Here is a 21,562-nt window from a genome sequence, read left to right as displayed (position 1 = left end):
TGAGAATTTTTGTAGTCTGTGTTACGTTCCCTTTTTCATATGGTAAAGCCCATTAAACCCTCTTTTTCTGGCACTGATGCGCGCGCGCACACACACACACACACACACACACACACACACACACACATTTACAGGTAAAAATCACAAAGTAGTCATAAAATAAAGGCATAATATAAATACTTGGACATAAAGTCAACATCTCACTTTAAATTCAGCAATGCCTGATTGTCTGTTTCACGTCTCTATACTACCGTCCAGTCACCGGAGTGCTTCTTTCCTGAAGTGATAACACCAGCCACATCTGCTTCATGTCAAAACAGTCACCTTTCCCCCCACCTTTCTGTGCACTACAATCAAGTGTATGGCTTTCACTGAGTGCACTGAGCCAACAGCCATTCCATAGCATTCCATTACAGGGAACATGAAGAAACAACAAACCAACAGTATCTATGCCAAATGTTCATGTATATTACTGCTTCCCTCAAGAACAAACCATAAATCCGTGAAAGAAAGCATTACTGCTCTCTCCCACAACTCACTGAGATAGATTTGATAATGAGCTTAATATAAAAACAGGAAAGAGCAGTAACGCTTTTTTCTACAGGTTATAGGTCTTTTTTGAGGTTAGCAGTAATCCACCATGCATGAGCAGTTTTTCATAGATACCACTGGTTTGTTGTTTCTACATGTTCCTTGGAATACCATGGGGCGGCTAATGGCCCAGTGCTGTCAGTTGGGCAGTTTACTTGTTTAAAGAACTAGCTAGTGCATGACAATGCAGCTATTGTGACTTGAAGCAGATGTGGCCCATGTTATCACTATAGGAAAGGAGCACTTCAGTGAATGGGCAATAAGATGGCAAAGTGAAACAATCAGGTATTGCTGATTTTAAAGTAAGATGTGAACTTTACGTCTGAATATTTTTATTATATTTTAATTTTATGATTACTTTGTGCTTTTTGAGTGTGGCTGTATGAAGGGTTGAACAGACAGCCAGATGATGGGAACTTGACTCCTGCCTGTGGATTACATTTCTCATACTTGTGTGATGCATACTACATAGTGTTAATGGTTACCTTCACAATCGCTTCTCCAATCCTTTAGATGGACAATATTAGAGTGATTATGACAATTTACCCTTGCATTGATTTGACCTGTTTCTCATTTTTCATAAATATGATGGAAGGGAAATAAAGTTTTAATTTTTTGTCAAGAACATTATATATACAGCACAAGGTCAGCTAACCAAGGACAAAAACAGAACAAACTACAATCTGTAGCTGAGAATACACATCAACAATACACTGCAGTTATTTACAGTAACTACTGAAAATTTAAATTGGAATGGCTGGCGATGGAGTAAAATAATACAGCTCCAGGAAATATGTCCAGTGCCCTAATCACTGCACCATTTGTTCTGCTACTGACTGCAAACCTGCTTGAGAGAGACTATGTACATTTTTGTCCATGAAGAAATCTCAGAATTAACAATATCAAACAGGGCATATGAAACTATTAATGTCATAAATGTCTGGTTGAGCAAATAAAATACTAGCTTCAAATATCCACAGATAAGGTTTATCCTCGACCATGAATGAAAATGAAAGGACATAAAAGTACAAAGATGGCCTCCCAATGTGTTCTCAGGCCCTGCCCTATGTCTCTTTGCCTTGAAGAAAATATTTGTTATTATCTCTTCTCATTAAACTGTTCAGGAACCCTTTTCATTACCAAGTGCTGAAACCACGCTGCAGAGTGAGTGAGTAAGTGTGTGTGTGTGTGTGTGTGTGTGTGTGTGTGTGTGTGTGTGTGTGTGTGTGTGTTTTGTTTTGGTGCCGAAGGCCTTAATGGCCGAAAGCTTTAACTGTGAGTGTGTTTTTGTTGTGCCTATCTGCGACTCACCATCTCCGCTATATGGTGAGTAGCAATTTTCCTTTTCATAATACTGTTACAAATATGAAATTAATTTCATTTTGCAAACCCTTCCTTTTAAAGATTTGACTCATTCTTAAGTTTATAAATTTGATTATAATGTTTTATCTCTTGCCATTACTCACTATTCCCTCCAACAGAGGCACATTAGCCTGCAGCATGAGCTCGTTCTTCAGAAACCCTATGTTACCACCGAGTCCTGCAAACTCGGTTGTCAGCTGAAACAGTCCACCCTTTGATGGAAATATGGGAGCGTCACGTCTGTCAGCAGTGATAATGTGTCGAATGCTCGATTTGAGGGTCGGACCAGCTTGCTCTCGCACAGCAAATGCTGCAGCTCGTGTGAGACACGATAGATCACGGTAATTACCCTCCCACTGTAAGTTATGCTGTATCTGTAACAACAACAACACAATGTTAAAAAAAATTAAAACAAACACACACACACACACACACACACACACACACACACACACACACACACAGTGATAGAGATACATAAAAAAAATTTTATATGAAGGCAAGCTGAAAAGTAATGTCACTGACTTTCTTATGTGAAAACTTAAAACTTTTTAAACAAAACATATGTTATTAACTTTCTTCATCTTTATCCGAAATGTCTACATATTTATTTCACAACACAGTTATCCTGGCAACAAATACATTTCTCTCAATGAGAGACCAATTCGCTGATACTGTCACTATAGAATGATTAATTATGTTGATGGAACCACAGTCTCACCCCTGTTGCACCACTTCTTCACTATCAAAATTAAGTCTTCTGGGGTGTTCTTTAAGTTTTTGAAACAGATGAAAATCCGAAGGGGCCAAGTCAGGACCGTACAGAGGATAATCGATGACAGTAAACGGAAGGCATCGGATTGTTACAAGTGTCACAGCATCCGGCTGTGGCTTGACACTGTCATGCCGAAGGAGAGGGTATTCCATGAGTGTACGAACTCTTCAAATTCATGCTTTCAGTTTTCTGAGGGTCTCCTATGCAGTGACATATAGTTACAGTGTGAAGTGCCACATCACAAGCTACAATTCAGTGCCCTCTAGGTGCAGAAGGTTGCAATGTTCATTAGCAGAGTAGGAAAGTCAGACGAGTAATATGCATAATGTATAACACCTTAATAATATTGAGAACAGAATAGAAAATTCAGAAGCATTACTATTCAACATGTAAATACGTTTTGCAATTTTTTGTAAATTTTAGTAACAAAAATTCTGCACTTCATTCTTATTTTAAGTACTAATGATCAAACTGGCTTGCCTGAGCTGTTCATCTGGCCTATAATCATCAGCACAATTTTATTTGGACAATGCACTCTACTATTGTCCAACACGTACACTGCTCACAAATATCTGGCACCAAGGAAACACAAAGCAGCTGCAGCAGAATGATTGCGAAAACACAAAGAGTAATACTACTAAATGTCAGTTTAATGTTACAATTTCAACAGAAGATCTTCATCTGATCTATGAATACAGGGTGTTACAAAAAGGTACGGTCAAAGTTTCAGGAAACATTCCTCACACACAAATAAAGAAAAGATGTTATGTGGACATGTGTCCAGAAACGCTTAATTTCCATGTTAGAGCTCATTTTAGTTTCGTCAGTATGTACTGTACTTCCTCGATTCACTGCCAGTTGGCCCATAAGGTAATGTTGACTTCAGTGCTTGTGTTCACACGCGACTCATTGCTCTACAGTACTAGCATCAATGACATCAGTACGTAGCATCAACAGGTTAGTGTTCATCACGAACGTGGTTTTGCAGTCAGTGCAATGTTTACAAATGCGGAGTTGGCAGATGCCCATTTTATGTATGGATTAGCTCGGGGCAATAGCCGTGGTGCGAAACGTTTGTATCGAGACAGATTTCCAGAACGAAGGTGTCCCGACAGGAAGACGTTCGAAGCAATTGATCGGCGTCTTAGGGAGCACGGAACATTCCAGCCTAAGACTCGCGACTGGGGAAGACCTAGAACGACGAGGACACCTGCAATGGACGAGACAATTCTTCATGCAGTTGACGATAACCCCACTGTCAGCATCAGAGAAGTTGCTGCTGTACAAGGTAACGTTGACCACGTCACTGTATGGAGAGTGCTACGGGAGAATCAGTTGTTTCCGTACCATGTACAGCATGTGCAGGCACTATCAGCAGCTGATTGGCCTCCACGGGTACACTTCTGCGAATGGTTCATCCAACAATACGTCAATCCTCATTTCAGTGCAAATGTTCTCTTTACGGATGAGGCTTCATTCCAACGTGATCAAATTGTAAATTTTCACAATCAACATTTTTGGGCTGATGAGAATCCGCACGCAATTTTGCAATCACGTCATCAACACAGATTTTCTGTTAACGTTTGGGCAGGCATTGTTGGTGATGTCTTGATTGGCCCCATGTTCCTCCACCTACGCTCAATGGAGCACGTTACCATGATTTCATACGGGATACTCTACCTGTGCTGCTAGAACATGTGCCTTTACAAGAACGACACAACATGTGGTTCATGCACGATGGAGCTCCTGTACAACAGATTCGGTGACCGCTGGATTGGTAGAGGCAGACCAATTCCATGGCCTCCCCGCTCTCCTGACCTCAACCCTCTTGACTTTCATTTATGGGGGCATTTGAAAGCTCTTGTCTACGCAACCCCAGTACCAAATGTAGAGACTCTTCGTGCTCGAATTGTGGACAGCTGTGATACAATACGCCATTCCCTAGGGCTGCATCAGCACATCAGGGATTCCATGCGACGGAGGGTGGATGCATGTATCCTCGGTAACGGAGGACACTTTGAACATTTCCTGTAACAAAGTGTTTGAAGTCACGCTGGTACGTTCTGTTGCTGTGTGTTTCCATTCCATGATTAATGTGATTTGAAGAGAAGTAATAAAATGAGCTCTAACATGGAAATTAAGCGTTTCTGGACACATGTCCGCATAACATCTTTTCTTTATTTGTGTGTGAGGAATGTTTCTTGAAAGTTTGGCCGTACCTTTTTGTAACACCCTGTATAGAGTCCTCACAACAGGATATATGAACTATATTTAAGAATATTTCAAGTTCCATATTACCACACAAAACACAAAATTCATTTCTGAAAAATAAACAGTTTGTGAACATTAGCAAGGATTCCCCCCCTACATTCCCTCTTCTCTGCACCCGACCCCTCCCCCTGCTCTGTCCCCTTCCTTCATAAACCTTTCTCACTCTTCCCCCCCCCCCCTCCCTCCCTCTCTCTCTCTCTCTCTCTCTCTCTCTCTCTCTCTCTCTCTCTCTCTCTCTCTCTGGGTGGGGGGGGGGGGGGGGGTGGGGGGGGAGGGAGGTGTACCCGTGGAGGCCAATCAGCTGCTGATAGTGCCTGCACATGCTGTACATGGTACGGAAACAACTGATTCTCCCGTAGCACTCTCCATACAGTGATGTGGTCAACGTTACCTTGTACAGCAGCAACTTCTCTGACGCTGACAGTAGGGTTATCATCAACTGCATGAAGAATTGTCTCGTCCATTGCAGGGGTCCTCGTCGTTCTAGGTCTTTTTCTGCCCATTTCCAGAATGATACATTCATACCACAATGCAGTTTACAATTTAATGAAACTACCTGCTACAGAGAGAAATTATTTCAGAGCAGAGCCACAGCCCACGTCTTTACCAGCTGCATCAGCTGAGCACATCTCACAGGTACACCCAAAGTGCCCTCCTACACCACCATCCTCATTCTCTACATTTAGAGAACTTATTGGCATGTTTGCGCATCTTGTTCTGACCCAATCAATGCTATGGACAAGTTATTTCCAAATCTGCATGAATAAAAAAGTTTTGAGTATTTACCATTAAATATAAGTGCCTCTTTGCATGCTATCATTTACAAAATACCTCGTTTAGCACAGCGGACTTTCATTCGGCAGGACGTCGGTTCAAATCCGTGTCCAGCCATCTAGATTTAGTAGATTTAGGTTTTCCGTGATTTACCTAAATTGCTCCAGGCGAGTGCCGGAATGGTTCCTTTAAAAGTGCATGATCCATTTCCTTCCCCATTCATAACATCATCCAAGCTTGTACTCTGTCTCTAACAACCTCGACGTGCACGGGATGTTCAACCCAAACCTCCTTGAGTTATTGAACTATTCATGAAATATTATGGTTGTTATGACCACACAATTCCTGATGCGCAGGAACAGAAATGGACATGTCGCATGCAATCATCTGATGGACATAAAAACCAATATCTCGAAAAGAAAATGAGATGGCATTCTACTCTCAATTTTAAATAAAATTTCAATATCTCATCTATATTTCATATACAATAATGTATGAGCTAAAATCAAGCATATGCAGAGTTTACATGGTATGTTTTTGCCTCTGCAAACTCTTAAAATTTCATGCTATGTTTTACTTATTTTGATGCAGCACAGTAACTATGACGAATAACAAAAAGAAACTCAGATCTTTATCGAGCAATGACATCAAACTCTATGATGTGCATACATCAAGTTGCTTCAGTAAATAATTTTCTTAAAATCAGATAGGAAGTATTTCATAGCAGCTGAAACGCCATGTCTCTGCACAGATAGCAGAATTACGCAAGCAGTACAGCAACAACAAAGCTGTTCTCAGCACAGAATGCAGAGAGCAGATCTGCAGCAGTTGAAGGGTCAAATTTTATAATGAATTGTTTAACACTGAAAGGAATAAAATAAAATAAAATAAATGTTGGTAGGAGCGGCATTTGAACCGGAGCCCATGAATTGCTGCTCTATACGCTAAACCACTCAGCCACAGAATCGTTATGCCAAGTGGTGCTCTAAAATCCCTCATACTCTATGCTTGCTTAATACTTTACATGGAGTGCTCAAAGAAAAATACTGACCTATTGCTGTGAGCAACTTAGCACCATCAGTGCCAGCAGGGATGACGTCACAGCAGAGCACGGGCAGTCTAAAACAGGCAGCTGCATTCCTTCTCTGAGTTGACTAGTGTGGTTGACCATTGTTTCAGCACCTCACAGTGGTTTCGTGTTATTGAGTAGAGAGCACTACAAAACTTGTTTTCAAGAATTATATTTGCATACTAGCACACATTCAAAGAGAACTGGTGTAATTTTAGTGTGATTTCCAGTTCACATTTGAAGAGAAATGGCATAATTTTAGTGCAAGTTCCAGCTTGTATTTGAAGAGAAATGGCATGATTTTAGTGCAATACTAGAAGTGTCCTGTAGCACATTAATACGTGATCACCAGCTGCCACTACCCATGGGGAGCACAGTTAGGAGCACGATTGTAATAGGGATGAACAAGGATACGATGTCAAGTTGTGTGGGCAGCATAAAACTACTTTCACTGATGTGGGTGGCATTTTGAGAATGATACCCTTCATCTCTGGGCACAATGAGATGTAGTTGAAGTCCTGGTGAAGGATGATGTTGAGTTTCTCAAGACAAGAGTGATGCTGGGTGATCGGAGCAGTGCTCTTTGGTGGCTGGTTCACAGAGGAGGAGATGGCGTGGGAGATGAGCTGAGCGGGATACTGTCCATCAATAAAAGCTCTGGTAAGATTATCAGGATATTTCGACACCTGCCTACCACTGCACATGTGGCATCCCTGGGTGGAGAGGCTGCATGGAAGAGACTTTCTGAGATGGAATAGGTGACAGCTGTCAGAGTGGAAATACTGTAGGCGGTTGGTGTTTTTGATAAGAACAGAAGTACTTATAGAGACATTTGAGAAGTGGAAATCAACATATACAAAGGTTGCTCATTAAGTTGAGAAGGCCAGATGAAGTGGATTTCGAGTAGGCATTGAGGTTATGGAGGAAGGAGACACACCACGAGCCTAGATCATAAAACTGTCTTCAATAAATCTGAACTAGACAAGGAATTTTAGGTGTTGAATGGATAGGAAACATTCCTCCAGATGACCCATAAATAAGTGAGGTTACCTTCCATTCGGAAAGTGGGTGCACTCAGCGACTGTTATGTGACATATAAATTATAGAGTGCAGCAATCAGTCATCCTTTTTTAGATTTTATCACACAAATCCAGATTTTGGCTAGTAGCTAGCCATTCTCAAGGCTAAAAATACAAGAAGCACATAGTCAGATGATATAAGAAAAAGATACAACTAATGGCATAACTTATATGGCTAGTATATTACATACCACTATTTTATATTCTCAATGCACGTAAGTCCCTGTTGTTCGGGCATCAGTCACAGTTATTTGAATACTACTGTATAAAGAAGGTAGGCTGTGTGGAGAACACATTGGTTGGTTGTATGGTGCCCTCTATATGAACTACATATATAATATTAAAGGGAAGTAAAACACTTCAAATTTACATGGGAATTAGATAAAATAAAACGTAAGTATAAATTCTTTGCAGTGCTGTCCGACTTATTTCATGTTTGCCATTAAATATAGAAAATATATGTAAAAAAATTTCCAGGTTCACTCCTTGCGAGTCAGTTTGTTTGTTCTTTAAACATTTAAGTAATGTCAGAAGGGGAAAACCTTTTCTTTTAAGACACAAGAAGGGACATGCTATATGCAACTATTTGAGTTGATTTGATTTAAATGTTTTTATCTTTGTATTATTTTTCTCCCTTTATTTAAACATCATAACAGGTATATTGTTCCTCTTATTTACTAAATAGTCCATAGATGGCACCAAATGTCAGCCAGACGGATGGTTGGTGTAGCTTTGCTATCCCTTTACAGATGTAGAGGGTACTAATCTCTTTGCCACTTCAAACTGAGTTTTCTTATAAATACAATAAAACCAATACACTGAATTGCTGTTATTAACAATGTACATGCATCTGAGCTAATGTACCATGGAGAAAGCTCTGTAGGTTCAATGTTATAACCATCATACTCATACAGTATTATGCTAATGGCTGCTACATATTGGCAAGATGGCAGGAGCTATTTCCTCCCCCCTGGGTCAAACCTTACACTACTTCCTAGCAACAAGTTTTCAAACAATTCCCAGAACAGTGTATTTTCCCAGAACAGTGTAATGATCAGGTCACTATAAAAAAAATAATAAAAAAAAAAATCAGGTTGCTGTTTGCATTCTTGTGATGGCAGAAGATCTCCAGCTCTTCTAGGAGCTCGAGGAACCTGCCCTTCTCGCATTTATGCAGCAATCTCACATTAGATGTCAAAGTCAGCACCTTATGTTTTGTTGTAAGTAAACAGGCAGACATACCCAATTTCTCTGTGGTATCTTTTCTTCCCAACGCGACCTGTTCCCCAAAACCTAATTTCCAGCCTCCTTCCTGTTTGGCCAACATAAACAGCCCTTCAGTCTGCGCAATCAATTTTATAAACTCCAGAAGCATGAAATATGTTCTTTGCATCTACGTAGTGTTGCAAAATACATCCTAAGTTATTTTTGGTTCCAAAAGACACTTTCACATTGTACTTTCTAAGGATAGTTGCAATCTTAGTACTCATTTCACCATAGTAAGGTAAACTAACAAACCTAGTATTTTCTTTAGAAGCCATATTATTGTAAAGAGTCATCCTATTTTTGTATTTATTGGCTATGTTCTTATATATATTGTACCTAAAAAGTCATGTGAATAGTTATTCACTTTTGCAATGTGCCTTATTGTTGCCATTTCATCATCGTGTTCGTCTTTTGACAACAGAATTCTGAACAACCGATTGATAGCAAAATTGAAAAACGCCATTTTATGTTGAACTGGATGGTTTGAAGTGAAATCCACAATGCCATCAGTACAAGTCTCTCTGCGAAAGATACCAAATGTGTGCCTACAATTTTCATTCCGAATTGATAGATCTAGAAAAGTAATAAGATTTATTTGTTTCAGTCTCACAAGTAAATTTAACTGTTTGATGCAAGTTATTAAATTTGGCTACTATATTGTTGATGACATCATCATTACCCTGTATTAGCAGCAGTGTGTCATCTATGTACCTAAAGTAATATACAATTTTGTCTGCCAACGAAGGATTTTCAGAAAAGAATCTGTTTTCTAGATAATTAATGAAGCTGTCAGCAACATTCCAGATATTGAGCTCCCCATACTGAGACCATCTTGTTCGGAATAAATGTCCCCATTAAATTTAAAGTAGTTAAATTTCAAAATTATGGTAAGTAGCCCAATGAATTCATCTACTTCCCTCACAGAAAGCTTGTTTTGTTCCATTAAATTATGCTGAATGACTTTAACAGTTTTATCAATAGATATTATTGTGTATAAGTTGACGACATCCAGAGAAACAAATATCATTTCATCAGTCATTGGTGTATTTCTGATTTTATTGATAAGTTCGTAACTATTTTTAATGGAAAATTGTTTATAGAATTTATAATGAGTTTTAAGAAAATGCAAGCATTTATCAGCTACCTTATGGAAAGGACGACGACGACGACTACTACTACTACTACTACTACTACTACTACTACTACCACCACCATCCACCACTATATACAGGATGGTCAGAAAATGTGTTAAATGCTTGTAGGGATGTTACAGGACAGGTTGTACTGAGACATAAATGTTAAGAAAGAAATTCGATACGTTGCTCCGTTTCCGAGTTATTTAGCATAGAATTTAGCCAATCGGGGCGTCGCGCGCTCGCATTCAAGCGGCCTGCCAGGGGCGGTGTTGCCCAACGAGTGCTTTGTCTCGTTAGCTGAAACTTGAATTTACGCGTGCGACGATCTGATTGGCTAACTTCAATGCTAAATAACTCGGAAATGGCGCAATGTATCGAATTTTTTTGTAACATTCATATCTCAGTACAACCTGCCATGCAACATCCCTGCAAGCGTTTCAGACATTTTCTGAGCAAGGGAAACATTCCACGTAGAAAAAATATATCTATAAACAAAGATGCTGTAACTTACCAAACGAAAGTGTTGGTATGTTGATAGGAGACAATAAAAAACACACAAATCTCGCACACACACACACACACACACACACACACACACACACACACACACACACAGGCAGACGTGTAAAGGTAAAGAGGTTGGGCAGAGATCTCTATATATAGATATAATTTTTTTTAGTTGTCCTTTATAATTTGGTAATCACTGTTGCCAGAACTGTGTCATTCTCACTGATACCAGTTTGGGTGTGGACCTCCTCAAAGAGGTCAGGTTTCAGGTCTATTTTTTGCCATTAGATCCAATATATTTCCATCATGACACAGGTTCCCATCTATCTGTTCTAGATAGTTTTCACGGAAGGCATTTAATAAAGCTTCACAGTATGTCTTATCTCACCCAGCACTAACAAAATTGCAATTAATTGTCTCCACTGATGATTACAGTATGATGGGGGAACTTATGTACAAATGAACCGAGGTTTTCTCTAAAGTTTTCGCTTACATGAGGAGATGAATCTGGTGAGCAGTAGAAGGATCCAAACATCATTTTATGCCCACCCCTGATGCCGAGTCTTGCCCAAACAGCCGTACATGCAGCTTCAATTTCTACCTCAGTGGATTACAAATACACCACTTCCATTTCCCATTTACCTATCCTTTCGATATACACTTAAATTTTCCCCAAAAATCTCACTGATATCAATTTCCAGTTTCATCCAGCTATTATGTGAGCTTCACTGCTTTTCATGACACTTCAAACTCTGGCACTTCATTGTGAATGGTTCGGCAGTTTACTATTAGGATTTTAATACTCTCACCTGTGGGAGGCATTTCTTTCAGTGTTACATCGATACTTCTGGGTTTCCTACACCTACTGTTATCTGGATTGGATGGGCAGTTGCCTAAACCAGAAAGCCCTTGTGTGCACCCGATACACAGTCAGCTATCTGAGTAGCAGCCTCTGATGTGTAGGGCACACACAACCCATTTAGGGGGACCCTACGGTTCTCAACGCCATGATAGAAGTCCAGGAAGTCGCACCCTAGCTTGTCACAGAACTTTCAAAGTGTCTCATTCAGTACTTCCGCTCAGCTCCTAAGCAAAAGGCCATGATCAGTTCTGGGGACAATGCTGCAAATTGTGAGCTTTGTTGAAACTCCATGTGCAAGGCTGGTCTTCTTTGCCAGTCATTGGAATGACCCAAGTATTTGTTCCAATGTGTGTCACAATCTGCAGTTGATTGTACACCCTGTTCCCTCAACGGCTGCTGGGATAGCCTCTGCAACATGTCAAATGAGGCCCCCAGGCATATATTCAGAATGCACTGTGTGTCCTTTCCTGTCCCTGGTTGCATTTCCCTGAAGGTGTCACCATTTGCCATACACTTGAACTGTCGACAATTAGTTGACCCCTACCCCTTCGTGTTTGCCTCCTCTTGACACCAGGCACAACAGGTTTCCCCAAAACAGGGGAAATGAGTCCCACCGGGTCAGTTTCAGTTTCAGTGAGAGACAGCACCTCAAACTTGTTGGTTAGGGGGATCGGTACAACACCCTGAGTCATCCCTAGTCCCCATCTGTACAGGATGCCTAGATCCACCATTGACAAGCCACTCACAGTCAAGTGGAAGTGGATCCTGTACTTTCTGCAACTGAGACAGGATCCAACGGAGAGGATAGTACTTCAGGTATCTCTGGTACCATTATGACTGGTACAAGACTCCCAAGAGCTCTTCCAACACACCAATTCGCAGCAGCTGCCTATCATTTGACAGTAGTCAGGGTGATTTCCAGCTGTTTACGAATGTCAACCAATTCATCCTGTATTCAAGAACAGCAGTCACAATGGGGCTGCATTTTAGCTAGCGCAAAGTATTACAAGGCTGTGAACAAATAACTTTAAATTAAGCCGACTGATTATCTTCTAATCTGTTGAGCTAAAAAGTTGCTAATTCCCTACAAGAACTGAAGCAAATACACAAAATGAGATTTCTATTAACTCAACACAAAAACCTGAGGTAAAAATTACTGGATTCCTAAAACATTTGGAGGTTGATTATAGTTGTTAGCTAACTCGAAACCAGAGTTAATTTACCATAAATGCCAATAATATACAGGGCTACTCCTCTTTATGGGAAAACTAGATGCAACACAGCATGTTAGTCATAACACCTGCTATAGTGCCTAAATCCCGAACAACGATTTATTACAAATTGCCCGCAGATTATGCAAAGGACAATGGTAGCTTACGAAAATTCTCAAAAACTAACTACAAGAAATACATTTTATTAATACATCTGAAAGAGCAACTGACATGCTACTTTTCCACATAGTCACCAAACACATTGAGGCACTTATCATAGCGGTGTACAAGATTTGAAATAACTTAGTCGTACAATTCTGCCACCTGAGGCTTCAGCTAGTGAGTCTCAACTGCCTGGAGTTCCGCATCATCATCAAAGCACTGCGTTGCAAGCCAGTTCTTCATCTAGGGAAACAAGTGGAAGTAACTTGGCGCAAGATTGGGACTGCAGGGCGGGTGAGGAAAAATTTCCCATTTGAATGAATTGAGGAGTTCTTTACTGTGGTTTTCCGTGTGAGGTCTGGCATTGGACGTCAGCTTGCCTCGGCGTTTGTTTTGAACTGCTCCTCTACGGCTGTGCAAAGTTTGACAGTACCAGGTAGAATTTATGGTTGCTCCACGTTCAAGAAAATCAATAAGAAGCACACGTCGCCTATCCCAAAACATTGTCGCCATCAACTTCCTTGCTGACAAGATTTGCAAACATTTTCTTGGTTTTTGGGGGAACTTGTGTGCCCCCACTCCATGGACTGTAATTTTGTCTCCCAATTGATGTATTTCACCTAAGACTCATCACCGATTATGATTCGATCCATTAGTGAATGTCAACTTTGCCCCCATTTGATGTTCTTTATGGTGCTCTGTAAGTATTTTGGGCACCCATTGTGCACAAAATTTGTGGTAGCCTAGCTTTTGAGTGACAATTTCAAACAACCAAGTCCGTGAAACTTGTGGAAAAGAAAGTGAAAGCTCCATTATTGTGAAGTGACAGTTTTCACGAATCGTTCCATCAACTTTAACGACAAGATCGTCAGTCACAATGCTCGGGCGTTCACTCTTCTCTTCATCATGAACGTTGGTTCGGCCATTTTTAAACCAAATGCACCATTTCCAGATGGAACATTGACTCATTACGTTGTTTCCGTACACACTGCACAGTTTACGATAAATTTCTATAGGTTTTAGGTTTTTTGCCAACAAAAACCATATCGCACACCGCACCTCACAACTGGCGGGTTTTTCAATTGCAGCGCACATTTCAAATTCGGATATCGAAAAAACCAGATGCGCAGTCACGTTCCCTCTGTCACAGATGGATACCGACTGAGCTGCCGAGCATGCACATACCAAAATATACGTGATCGGCGCACACCTAGTGACATCAGACGGAAACATTCCCTACTTTCTGAATAGCCCTCAAACAATGAAATTCAGGGGCGATGTATTCTTTGGTAGAACTGTGAACCAAAAACACTGATTTGCTATGAAACAATTTAAGTATCCAAAACACTCATACCGATACCGTATTTACTCGAATCTAAGCCGCACTCAAATCTAAGCTGCACCTGAAAAATGAGACTCGAAATCGAGGAAAAAAAATGTTCCCCAATCTAAGCTGCATCTGAAATTTGAGACTTGAAATTCAAAGGGAGAGAAAAGTTTCTGACCGCACCTCCAAATCAAAACTAAGTTGGTCCATTGTAACATGAGACACAATTTAGGTCAAATGGATGAAGATACAGCTACAGTAGTTTGGTTCGAGTCTTAAGCTTAACAGTTCAGCTTTACCAAGTAACCATTGCTATGTGTCAGGCACTCCGTCCACATTTATACAGGTACCCTTCCTTTTTCACGTGCTTCGTCTGGTTTGAATCTATTGCTTATTTTGCTTTGATCTGATAAGTGCCGTTCTCTTTGTTATAGGTGTTTACGTCACTCTAAGCTGAAAATGAATTATTGTACTGTGTCATGCATTGTTTGTCGCATTCTGATAATGAGTGTTTATGACCTGTCGCTGCTCGCAGCATGGTTTGCTTTTATGCACGCTACCGCCGCTTACAATAAAAAAAGGAGAGGAATTGTCTCATAAGCGAAACAATGGCAAGAGACTGCTATTTGTTGTTACTTACACTGCTGCTTTCTTTGATAATGATCAACAAGAACCAAATAATAGACTGCGTATGATAGATGATGTTCTGAACGAGAGTTTAGCGAAAATTTTTCTCCGTTTGAAAATCTTTGCAGACGCCTCTTTAGTACATTACATTCTGCACAGAAATTAGAGTCATCTTAGATTTAAAAATCCAGTCAGTTGACGTGCTTCATTTCTGACTGTATCACTATTCAGCAAAAGAATAATACCAATATAAACATGACACGACATGTATATTCTCCCGCATTTGCTGTTGTCTCACTCTAGTTTTGTAGTTTATTAGGCAGACAAGATTTAAATGAGATAGCAGCAAACATGAAAGAATACATGGCATTATGTTTACATTCTCCTATCTTTTCTTTTAATTTATTTACTGACTCAAAGGTTTTGACGCCAGTATTTTTGTGCCTGCAAAGCAAGCCTGTATAGGGCTACAGATATTCGACAGCAGAAGTTGGCTGTGGCGGCACCTACCAACATTTTCCAGAACTTCAGCTTACTTTTCCTCGATTCTAAGCTGCAGGCGGTTTTTTGGATTACAAAAAACCAGAAAAAAAAGTGCGGCTTAGATTCGAGTAAATACGGTAACTTACGAGAACATAGTTTTGTAAGCATTTGAATATTCTCAAAAGTAACCTATTTCTCACATAATTGTACAATGAAATTAGAAAATGATTTTTTGAACGAGTGTAGACCTATTGTTCTCATAAATTTTACAAGAGTACAACTAAGTTTAAGCATATAATTGATAATAACTACAAGTTTTTTAAATTAAATTTGTGGTAAGGTCTTATGGGACCAAACTGCTGAGGTCATCGGTCCCTAAGCTTACGCACTACTTAATCTAACTTAATTTAACTTACGCTATACTGCCCCCCCCCCCTCCCCCGTCCGGACACGGGGAGCCACGCGGACTGAGACAAGGTGCCTCAGACAACGCGGCTACCCCGCGCAACAGTAAGAGTTTATCACGGCACTCACAACTGTTGAAAACTTCACAATATATTGCAAAACAAATGGGTATTGACACAATCAGTAAGAGATTACACAGAAGTGATGTAAACAGTAAAATAAGAGAATGCAGAACTTCAAATTGGCACACACTGATGTTTTACACACGGTCTCGCATAAAGGCAAATTCCAAAGTCTGTTTTTATATATAAATAAATGTGTGTATTGCACAGATTTTCACTTAGCTGATACTGTGCACACTTCTACTCTGGTGTACTGAAAAAAAACACTGCAGCATGAGTTTATCTTGATCAAAATTGCTGAGGAAAAACACAGCAGCACAAGTTTATCTCGATCAAAATTGCTAAAATGTTGAGCACCAACAGAGCACACCTTCTCATCTGTTGCAGCTAATAACGATAGCTATGTATTTCATAGGAGTGAAGTTGGACTCACTGGGTAGGGATTTAAAAAAGGAAGGTGAAGCCAAGTAAGAAGTGAGGAATTCCCGTAAGTTCCCATAGGATAACTGGGTGGGAGGAGAGGAGGATCAGTGTTGGAGGGAGGTTAGAACTGTTTTAAACACGGTTCTATGTGGAATTTTTGTTAGCTGCTGTCAGTGGAGTGTAGGGAGAGGAAATGTTTCCCCTCCAGGGAATGAGTAAAGGAAAGAGGTCCTTTTCAGGTCCAGCATGGTTGAACATCAGTTTTGTGGCAAAGATGAGGCCTTTAGAAGTTATGAGACTTCTGCAGAAGTAAGAGTTTTGGCAGGAAATTTTACAATAGTGTTAGAAGATGGGCGTTCAGGGGCAGTGTGTTTCATGGATGGTGGAGCAAATTTTGGAGGAATGGAAAGTGGAATATGTTAGCAAGACATGGTTGCGGAAGCAATTATGGGTTAATGGTGTGGTCGGATCGTAGCAGTAGGTTTTTTTTTTTTTCTTTTTTTTTTTTTTTGCCGAAGGTAAATCTCACGTAGGCAGAAGACAGGAGTATCTGGGACAGCCTCATCACATGATGCTATCCCAACTTTCCTAAGAGTAAGAGTTTCTATGATGGTATTCAGGAAGTTGTGGTCACACAGTAAAACGATTTTGCAAAATGACCGGAGGTTGTCAAGTATGGTTCGAGCTAGTATTGTAAGGTTATGGTGAGGATGAAGGAATGAGAGATTTAGAAAAGGTGAGTGCTCTTGCAGCAAGATGGGCGACAGTCTGAGATGCCAATTTTAAAGGTAAGCTCATTAAGTGACATGTTCGACGAGGGGTCACTGCCGCAAGAGTTGTAATTTGGCACTTATTGGTGTGGTAGGCCATTACAACAGCAGGGGTTCAACTAGCAAAATAGAGGGTGGCCAGTATGTGTTTTGAAGGCAGGTAGCACAGAGGAGAAGAAATGACAAGAAATATTAAGGAATAAAGAATGGACAATAAGTTGTAGATAAGTAAAGAAAGACAGTAACAAAGGTAAAAGTGCATGGGAAGGAAGAGAGCTGAATCAGCAATGTATAATAATGAAAATTCCCGCACAGAATAATGTGTGCATCCTTCCCTATCCCGTTCCCATCTCCGTCAGACCAGGAAACTGCTTTCAATAATCTCAATCTCTTCCTCTTCCTCCTCAGCACCATCCCATTGGAGGAGGGTCTGCTTTTTGGGTCAATGCACGCCGTTTCTTACAGTTTTAATGCTCCCTGTGGATTTTGTCTTTTTGATCTTACAACTGCTTTTATACTGTATAGCCACCATAATTGAGTTCTTCTTTGTTGTCTCTGGCCTTCGACAGTGAGATGAAAGGCTGAGCTGATGACTGAAGTAGGTGGTGCCAGTAAGATGAGTGCATACCATGGAAGTCTCCATTCTTGCATCTTTCCATTGACTGGCATCACTCCAGTTAATTGTCAACTCATGATCTTGTTTGTGTGATTGAGCAGGGAAATGTCTAATGACCTGCTCAGGATCTGCATTTCCATGACACGTATTGAGTCCTCAGCACTTCGGATGTCGGTCAACACTTGGTGCCATACAACGCTGTCAATAAATGATGTTTCGCTGCAGCTGTGGGTGTGTACATTTGGATCTCTATGTGCTTAATGTGAGTGAATGTGCAGACTTTTATTATAAAAAGAACAAGAGTTTGAAAGCTAGTCTGAATACCATCCTCAGTTAGGTGTTCCTATGCTCCACACAACAGTCCATCATAGCAGAATGGTAGCCTTTCCCTTATTTTAGTAAATAAATAAAGTTTCCTTTTGAAATAACAGTGGTTCATTGGTGTAAACACCTCCAGGAGAAGATCCCATTTCACAATTTTTCACACTATACTTTTAAAATCAAATGACTGCATGAAGGTTTTTTTTTTTTTTTTTTTTTTTTTTTTTTTTTTTTTTTAAAAAAAATAACCGTTTGTATGCAATAATAAGTAAAATAAATAAGTTCTAGTTAGTTTTTCAATAAAGTTATTCATACCGATGAAGAGGATGAAAAGGCAAGATCGAGAAGAATGCCCCGGTCCATTTGCTTGTACGCTGATGGTGGCCATTCAGCACCTCTCTGGAAGACTGATGTTGTAAACCTGAAAAATGTATATCGTAATGTATTTATAAATTTTAATAGCCACTGAAGCTACACCCGCTAATGGAACAATTCATGAAATTACACATCTAGGGCACAAGTATGCAATTACAAGAATAACAAGAAGTCAGCCGAATAACCTACAGTACATTGTATATGACAGTAGCTTTCCAAAGAAACTCAATGACTGGCTAGTCAAGATGATGATTGTGTGCTTAAGGGACCAACACAATGGGGTCATCAGTCCCTCCTTATCATAGGCGAAACATGTCAAAAGGTAAAATGCAAAAATAATGGGGACTAGGCTGCTCAAACTATATAAGCAAGTCAAAGAGTTTAAAAGGGCATGACAGCAGTTGTACCACATAAGATGAAAGAAAATAAATAAACCCGGCAGCATCTTGTACAGGGGGGCTAAAAGCACAACAACGTGAGAGGGGAAGAAAGTAACCTGCAGTTGCTTGGTGGGTACCGGCCACAGAGGGGGGCTCTCACCCTCACAACCGCCCGTAACACTGGAAATGGAAGAGTATTAAAGGTTAGAGTAAAATCCGGTCTCCCTCAGGAGATGCAACACTTTGGTAGCAGCTGTCATGTCATCCGCAAGCACCTGAGGTAGTGAAGTAGGCAAGCTAAGAGCGTGCCGCAGATCGGCCAGCAGGGCACACTCGACAGGGACGTGCGTTGATGTCAGTAGACTACCGCAGCTGGAGTGAGGAGGATCCTCCTGACACAGAAGAAACTCTGTGGGTGTCTCTCACATAGCCAATACGTAGGAGAGACAACACAATGGTATCTTTCCAAGATACGTGTAAAGATGTATGCCACACCTTAATGGACACTTTAATCACTCTCAACTTGTTTTGGGCCGTAGTAGTCTGCCATTCAAATTCCCAGAGCCCGAAAATATTGCATCAGAAGTGTAATCGTAAGTCTGGGTCTAGTATCCCAGCATGAAGTTGATGTCCTGTAGTTGGGTCTTTAACTAGACGGTCGGCAAGTTCATTTTCTGGAATGCCTAAGTGGCTCGTTGTCCAGATGACGCTCACCATCTTTCCAAAGTTTCAGAGGGCAACCAGTAGATCCTGGATGTCTGCAACCAAAAGATTTTTGGGATAGCACAAAGTTATGCCTTTTAAGCAAGTCATGGAATCACTACAGATCAAAAAGTTCATTTTGGCCTGGGATTTGACGTACCGCCTGAAAGATGACAACCAACTCTGCAGTGTATACACTGCAGGAACTCGGCAGAGAGTACTTCTCATGTCCCCTTGTGTGTGCACAAGCGTAACCAACCCTGTCGTTGACTTTTGATCCACCTGTGAAGATGCATACCGAGTAAGAATAACCGTGGAGGATTGACAGAAACAGGTGTCGGAGAAGGATGGGATCAGCATCCTTCTTGGGGTCACAAAAGAGGTCCATCCATATCAAAGGACATGGTACAGCACATGGGAAATGTCGAGAGGGAGCTCTAGGAACACCAACTAACTGAGACTATTGGAGGTCCTCCAATAGAAAATCGAGTCGGATCCTGTGTGGTCTTCCCAGTTTTGGGTAATGCGCAAACAGTCTGAACTGTTGGTTATGGAACGGTGATGAGTGATATGCATAGGCAGACATATCTCAGACTTTGACTACATAACTTGCCAGAAGCTGCTATCGTCTAACCCGCAAAAGGGAGGTGGGGGGGTGGTCACCAGCTTCCACCAGGAGGCTGTCAACAGGGTTCGTACAGAAGGTCACCATTGCCAGCCACACGCCATTGTGTTGAATGCTCAGTGCGTACAGTGCTGCCAACTCATAGGCAACACACCCATAGTCCAAGCGGGATAAAATAAGCTCTTTGTAAAATGTCAGAAACACTGGGTGGCCTGTGCTGCACGAGGTGTGACTAAGAAAACTGAGAGCATTCAGCTTCTTCATGCAAGTTACTTTGAACTGGCAGACATGCGGCTGCCCAGTGCAGTTAGCATGTGGTCAAATAAAATACCTAAGAATTAGAATGTGTCAGCGACTTCAAGTAACTGGTCATGTAGATCAATTTCTGGGGTGTGAGTGCACAGTACAAAGTCAACAAAAATGAATAAATTGTGACTTTGTAGGGGAAAACTGATAGCTGTGGTTCAGAGACTAGTCACAGACACTCCAGACAGCCCCCTGAAGCTGGCACTTAGAAGTTCAAGTAATCAGAGACATAGTACAGGCGAAGGTAGTCCACACACAGTGGCAGAGAGACTGTATGACCCACTGCATTTACGATACCATTGATGGCGACAGCAAACAGCGTTACAGTCAGAACTGATTCTGAGGGACTCCAGCTTCCTGCACATAGTGGTTTACGAGATTCGAACCTATCTGGACCCAAAAAACATTGGGGAGATAGGAAATCCTCGATAAAAATTGGTAACCTGTCTCGGAATCCCCACTTACGCAGTGTAGAGAGGAAGTGATGTCGCCAGGTGTCATCGTATTCCTTCTGTAGATGAAAAAACATGGCAATCAGATGGCGACATGCAAAAGCATTGCGCACTGCGGATTCCGAATGAACCAAGTGATGTATGGCGAACCAGAAAGCCCAAAAGCTGCTTTGGGATCCTGAAATATGCCCTCTGGCTTTAAGGCACCAACAAAAACAGCAGTTGATCATTTGTTCGAATAGCTTACACAGCCCATTCGTTAAAGAGACTGGCCAGTAATCAGTTAAAATATGTCGATCCTTTCCCAGTTTCAGGACAGGGATAATGATACCCTCCCACCAATTGCACAGGGGAGGGAGGGGGGGGGGGGGGGATTACTCCCTCCTGCCAAATGCGATAAAAAAGCCAGAGGATATGTTTCATGCTGTTGGCATGAAGGTGTTTGAGCATTTGGTCGTGGATTTTATCAAGTCCAGGACTGTATCGCAACACACTGCAAAATCACTGCGAAACTCTCTTTCACTAAAAGGTACACTGTATGATTGAGAGCTGTATGTGCAGAA

At 41.0% G+C, this 21,562-nt stretch overlaps 1 protein-coding gene across 1 annotated transcript in view; it reads right to left on the bottom strand.

Moving 5' to 3' along the window:
• Window positions 1-21,562, bottom strand: part of LOC124711309 (sorting and assembly machinery component 50 homolog B) — a 111,146-nt gene that overhangs the window by 16,679 nt on the left and 72,905 nt on the right. Inside the window, exons 6-7 of the mRNA XM_047241325.1 lie at window positions 18,475-18,580; window positions 2,058-2,327 (exon numbers count right to left, since the gene is read on the bottom strand). Coding sequence (XP_047097281.1) covers window positions 2,058-2,327; window positions 18,475-18,580 — 376 coding nt within the window. The remainder of the gene's footprint in view (window positions 1-2,057; window positions 2,328-18,474; window positions 18,581-21,562) is intronic.

This window comes from Schistocerca piceifrons, chromosome 8 (genome assembly GCF_021461385.2).
Source record: "Schistocerca piceifrons isolate TAMUIC-IGC-003096 chromosome 8, iqSchPice1.1, whole genome shotgun sequence".
Taxonomy (NCBI): domain Eukaryota; kingdom Metazoa; phylum Arthropoda; class Insecta; order Orthoptera; family Acrididae; genus Schistocerca; species Schistocerca piceifrons.
The sequence above is the reverse complement of the archived record's forward strand: the minus strand, read 5'-3'. Positions and strand labels throughout refer to the sequence as shown.